Source organism: Rattus rattus, chromosome 16 (genome assembly GCF_011064425.1).
Source record: "Rattus rattus isolate New Zealand chromosome 16, Rrattus_CSIRO_v1, whole genome shotgun sequence".
In the NCBI taxonomy this organism is placed as follows: domain Eukaryota; kingdom Metazoa; phylum Chordata; class Mammalia; order Rodentia; family Muridae; genus Rattus; species Rattus rattus.
The window spans coordinates 31,558,799-31,565,218 of NC_046169.1; the positions used below are offsets into that span (position 1 = coordinate 31,558,799).

Below are 6,420 nucleotides of genomic sequence, written 5' to 3' on the forward strand. Positions count from 1 at the left end.
TGCAGGAGAGTTCTGTTGCTTTTCAGTTATGAGTCAGAGAGAATAAAGTGGTTACATTATAAACACATCCATATGCCCTCCCTCCCTCCCTCCCTCTCTGACTCTTCCCCTCCCTTCACCCCTCCAAGTGTGACAGAGAAAGACCCCTCTGCCGAGAACTAGCAGTGCTTTGGAGTTACCTAAGCATTTGAAAGCCTCTGCCACTCATCATCAAAACACGGAAGAAATGAACCTCAAGGCTGTGAAGTGTTAAGTGCTCAACAGCCTTGTGGTGCTGCTGTGGCTGGGGACATCAGGTGGCCTCAGGGTTCTGTGTACCTAGGCACAGCATGTAAAGTACCAGAGCTCAGGGCTAAGCTATAGGGAAGGAACAAGAGAAGCCCACAGAACTTGTGCCATGTGGGCTTACTCCTGCTGGCCCAACCAAGAGTGAGCCCCTGCCAATTTTCCATGGGATGGGAGTGGTGCTCGGTCTCACCACACCCTCTACAGCCAATTTTTCCTAAAAGAAATCCAATGGGGACAATACAGTGTGAGGTATCTCTTCATCATGACTAATAGGATAATTCAGTCCCAATTTTATTCAGCCAGCCAGCCAGCCATCATCCATCTATGTATCTAACTATGTATGTCTCTAACTATCGACAGATTCTCTGTGTAGCCCTGGCTGTCCTGGAATTCACTGTGTAGACCAGGCTGGCCTTCAACTCAGAGACCTGCCTGCCTCTGCCTCCCAAGTGATGGAATTAAAGACATGAGCCACTGTGACCTGTCAATTTCAATTTTTAAAAAATTAAAATAATAATTTATTGGGCTGGAGAGATGTCTCAGGGGTTAAGAGAATTGACTGTTCTTCCAGAGGTCCTGAGTTCAATTCCCAGCACCCACATGGTGGCTCACAACCACCTGTAATGGGATCTGATGTCCTCTTCTGGTGAGTCTGAAGACAATGACAGTGTACTCATATAAATAAAATAAATCTCTAACTAAAAACATTAATTTCGTACTCTAGTTTTCACTCCTACAGTTGAGGAGAAGCCCACAGTGAGTGACCAAACTGCTGAGATACTTAGTGAGAAAGTCTCAACTGAGAGACAAGTTCTCTTTATGCAGACCAAGCTAGCCTTGAACTCACATAGATTACCTTCCCGTGATTCATCAGCTTATAACTCCTATCAGTTCAGCCTGTGATAGATGGTGTCAATAAAGTGGAAGGCACCATCTGGTGAACTGGTTCATGGCTGCCAAGGATCAAATGACGCCAACTTAGAAAGTTGTTTCAGGTGACTCCCAGGATGGCTTTCCGGAAGAGCTCCTCCACAACAGGACGGTCCTGGAGAACCTGTTCCTCACTGTTCCCATGCCCACTCCCCCATTTGCAGGTGTGTGTGTGTGTGTGTGTGTGTGTGTGTGTGTGTGTGTGTGTGTGTGTGTGTGTGTGTGTGTGTGTGTACGCAAGATCTTTGTCAAATCTGACTGGCTCCTTCTATAAGCAGCCATGTGTGTGGCTCTTCTGTGGCACTCCTTCCAAGACAAAGAGCTGGGGATCTCCAGGACACTCAAGCAGGTGCCTTCAGTGTCACAGGGGAGGCTACCTGCAAGAGTGCAGGCTGGAGAGTCTGCCAGCCTGCCTCTGTGCTCTCCTCTCCAGAGTGGTCCCTTCCACAGCCAAGGATCCTTCAGCCAGGAAACCAATGTAATTTAAGATCTGAGTGCTCAATGCTAGATACAAAAGAGAACAAAGGTGTCTGTGGCTGTTCAAGGGACAACAGGAAAATGTGACTGTCTAGCCAGAGCCTCCACATTAAGTCTGACAGCCCACTCCTTTCATCTTCTCCAGATAAGGAAGGGCAGACTCAGAGAATCCACCCAAGACCACAAATCACAGAGCTATTAAGTTGCGAAGCTTAACCTCAAACTAGGCATGGTTTCTGACGGAATGCCAGAGCGTGAAATTACCTTTGTGCCTTTTTAGAAGGGGCCTGACCAGTACCTGCCATATCCTTGTAAACATGCATGGCAGCATGTTAAAACTCAGCATAGGGACTTCATACACTCAGATACAGCAGTCCCCTTTCCTCTTGAGGGATACATTCAAGGCCCTACTGGATGCCTTAACCTCAGAGAGTACTGAACCCTCTAAGTACTTTTCCAAATACATATACAGCTATGGTAAAGAATAGTTTATAAATTTATAAAGTATAACTTATAAATTAGGCACACTAATATAGTAATAATATTTGTTAATATTAAAACATATTTCAGGGCTGGAGAGATGGCTCAGTGGTTAAGAGCACTGACTGCTCTTCCAGAAGTCCTGAGTTCAATTCCCAGCAAACACATGGTGGCTCGCAACCATCTGTAATGGGATCTGATGCCTTCTTCTAGTGTGTCTGAAGACAGCTACAGTATATTCATATAAAGAAAGCTTCTAAAAAAATATTTCAGTAAAAATTATACAAATTAGTACCCTACATCTTCAGGTGATCTGTTAACAAGATGGCTTCTTGGTGACTAGTGGAGGAAGGAGAGTGGACACAACTAATAATGAAAATACCTCGCCTGTAGACCTAACACTACTAGGACTCAGGAGACCTAGGCAAGACGGTTTCTTGAAGCCAGGAGTTCATGACCATCCTGGGCAATATAGCAAGAACCTGTCTCAAAACAAAACAGTAACAAGACTTCTGGGTAGATGTGCAAGATTCTGTCTCACTATTCAGAATGGCATGCAATTTAAAACCTAAGAGTGATTTACTCCTGGTACTTTTCAATTTAATACTCTCAGACCTCAGGTCTAGAAAGTACTATTCTGCCAATCAATCAGACCACAGGTTTCTCACAAAAATAAAAACAAACCAGAAAAACTATGCTATGGTCAGCGTTATAACATGAACTTTACCGGCTCCACTGTTTGCATGACTGCAGCTCCTGACACCCCTTTGGTGGTGTTGAGCCTTCAACAAAGGCCTCATGCATGGGTGGCAAGGGAGCAGCCTACATTGGCCTACCCACTGTAGGGTAACTTCAGAAGCAGCACAGATCCTAAGCTCCCTAAGAGAAGGGCTGCTTTGGTGACTTGCAGAAGCAGTTCCTGGCAGCCTCTCAAAAATGACCCTGAGTCTAGACAGACTTCATGGTGAAATTGCATACTTCCAAACCTAGGGAAGCTCTCTCTGAAAGCTTGGTGTCCTAGTGCTGTCTAAATACTAAAAGATTTTTCTCAAAAATGGATAATGGGGTTATTCATCAATAAAAATAAAGGAGGCTGGCGAGACGGCTCAGTGGTTGAGAGCACCCACTGCTCTTCCAGAGGTCCTGAGTTCAAATCCCAGCAACCACATGGTGGCTCACGACCATCTGTAAGGGGATCTGATGCCTTCTTCTGGTGTGTCTGAAGACAGCTACAGTGTACGTGTATACATTAAATAAGTAATATTTAAAAATTGAAAAAAGAAAAATGAGAACCACCTTCTCAGTATCATGCTCACAAACACTGCAGGTGACAAAACCAAAACTTACAAGGTTACTCTGGTATCTGATTTTAAAATGTCATGAGCTGGGAGTTACGGTCCACACCTGTATCCTCAGCACTTGGGAGGTGGAAGCAGGAGCTGAAGGTCAGCCTCCCTGAACAGCAAGTGGGCTACAAAACACTGTTCTCAAGGAAAAAAAAAAGGAAAAAAAGAAAGAAAACCCACCAAACAATTACTGTCACAAAAACGATTATTTGCTCCAATGCTATATTTTGTCTAAGCGTATGAAGCTTCAAGTAACCAAAAAACTCAGTGTCACTGGAGAAGTGAAACCAAGCGTGTGACATTTGAACCTAGGAGCCAATGACAGTATGTCCTTCAATATCAAAGGAAGAGCTTCAGGATCTGAAAGACCTTTAGAGGCATGCACAAACTCTCCAAGGGCATACACTAGGTAAAGTTTCTGACAGCTTGTGCATTGTTGGGCTTGGGACAGCTCTCTGTCTTCTCTTCCCAAAGGAGTAACTGGGATAGATCTTAGGAAGCACCTGTGGCCTAAAAAGCTGTGACCGAGTGAGTCTCAAAGCCTTTTTGGCTGCAGTCTACAAGCAGGTCCAGCCATTCTATTTTGGGTCAAGGAGACCTTCTGCCACCCCAAGTGACCTCAAGTACACAAGTTTCGTTTGAGAGAAAGCACTGCTAGAATTTCTAACCCCATGGCCCTTCCTGAAAAGGGTGGAAATCCGGGGACGGTCCAGGCAGCGGGAAGGGGAAAACCCACGACGGGGCTGTGGGCTCCCGCCGGCCGTCTTCGGATCTGCTCTGGATCCCGCAGCTAGGGCCGGGCCGTGGAGTCATGAGCACGCAAAGAAGCAGGGATTCCCGGGGCGCGCAGAGGGAGGAGGGAGCGAGGCAAAGCGAGGTTAGCAGCCTGCAGGTGTCGCCGAGCGAGGAGGACGAGGTCGCGTGGGGGCTGTGACTAAGAAGAGTGCGGTTCTGCACCGGGACAGACTGGACACATTCCCAAGGCGGTGGTGACCTTGGGCACATGGCTCCACCGCTCTGCCCCTCAGTTTCCCCATTTCTAAAGTGTGGGGGGGATGGTGAGGCAGAAAACGCGTCTCGGGGTGCTTGGCAGGGCGCTGCGCTCAGCGGAGGAAGCAGGGAAGCCTCGCACTCCGGAGTCCCCAGGAGGCGGACCTGGGGCCGGGGGACTCACCCAGCACGTCGGCCGAGCGGTGGCGGGCCACGAAACACGCGTCGTCCCCGTAGCACGCGCCCTTCTTGAGCAGGCCCTTACGGAAGTCCTTGCCGAAGCCGCAGCCCGCCGTCACCAGCCCGTAGTCGCCGCTGCCGCCGCCTCCGCCGCCGCCCGCCCTGGGGTCGGTCTGCGACAGGCCGCCGAGCACAGCGCGGGCCACCAGCCGCCCGTACGACAAGACCGAGAACATCGCCGCCGCCGCCCCCCCGAGGAGGCGCGGGGCCCAGGGCGCCGGAGGACGCCGAGGCCCGGAGCCCGCTCTCTCCTCAGCCGCAGCAGCGCCGCCGGGGCGTTCCTCAGGGCGGCGCGCACTGGCCACTGCCGCCCCTGCCCGCCGCACGGGGCCTCGCACACGCTCTACCGCACGCACTGGAGCCAGAGCGAGGTCAGAGCCGGCGGCTCCTCCGCCTCAACCAAACTGGGGTCCCGGCTGCAGCCGCCGCCGCCGCCGCCATCTTCCGCTCCACTAGCGTGTTCCGGGCCGCGCCGGCAGCGCCGCCCCTTCTTCAGCACCGCCCCGGCCCCGCCCCTATTCGCGGCTCAGGTCCAAGCCCCGCCCCTTCGGACTCGCAGCCCTCTGTAGTCACTGGAATCGAGCGTGCGCAAAGGGTGTGGGCGCAGTTTCTCTTGGAAGTCGTAGTTCAGCAGTTGTAGTCGCTTTGGACTTGGCTACCTGTGATCCAGGAGTTAGATTTCCCAGAGGACTGTAAATTATTGAAAATGACGGCTAGCTTGGGTTTTTTGGGGAGGGGTGTTTTTCTATTTTTTCCCTCTCACCGTGTCTCTGTTTTTTTTTTTCCACTTTTCTGATTTTTTTGAGATAGAGTTTCATAGAACACAGGCTGACCTCAGACTCACTCTGTTACCAAGGGGTTGGCCTTGAATTCCTTCTGATCTTGCCTACTGCTTCCCAAGTTCAAGGATTACAAATTATGTGCCACTATATCCTGTTTAACTCTTTCTTTCATACACACACACCACACATAACAATAACACCACACACACACACACACACCCCACATACACACACACACACACACACACACACACACACACACACACACACACACACTATTCCTTTACATAACTGTAAGAAACCAAGATTGGGATTCTACACCGTCTAGTATACTCAGTGAGAAACGTCAATCCTAACAATCCTAACATATCCATAATTCATGTATCTTGAAAGCCCCAGGTCTAAAAACGGTCTATGAGGAAGAGAGCATGAGAGAAGGAAGAAGGAAGGAAGGAGGGGCACTTCCATTTTATTTTTTCTAAAGCTCTTGGCCTACCTTGAACAAAGATATCAAACAAACAGCCTTCCCCAAATATTAACTATTGTAAGTTATTTCCTTCGAAAATTATTTCAGTTGAATAACAGCTAATAGCTAGGATTATTATTATTATTATTATTATTATTATTATTATTATTATTATTATTCAGGGAACCTTTAGTACTTATTTTTATTTTATACATTTTGTCTACATGTGTGTCCCGTGTCATGTGTGCAGTGCCCAGGGGGGGCAGAAGAGAGCATTAGATCTCTCAAAACTGCAGTTGCAGACAGTTGTGAACAGCCTTGTAGGGAATGGGAATCTAACCCAGTCCTCTAGAGCAGTCAGTGCTCTTAACTCTAGTAATTTTAAAGCCAGGATCTCCTATAACTTAGGCTGACCTTGAAC

The 6,420-nt window shown here is 48.7% G+C and overlaps 1 protein-coding gene across 1 annotated transcript in view; it reads right to left on the minus strand.

Annotated features, from left to right (window-relative positions):
• The window catches only part of Pptc7 (protein phosphatase targeting COQ7), a 38,442-nt gene extending 33,205 nt beyond the window's left edge, over positions 1-5,237 (minus strand). Inside the window, exon 1 of the mRNA XM_032887139.1 lies at positions 4,696-5,237. Within this exon, the coding sequence (XP_032743030.1) occupies positions 4,696-4,927 (232 nt within the window). The 5' untranslated portion in view covers positions 4,928-5,237. The remainder of the gene's footprint in view (positions 1-4,695) is intronic.
• Positions 5,238-6,420: the final 1,183 nt, after the last annotated feature.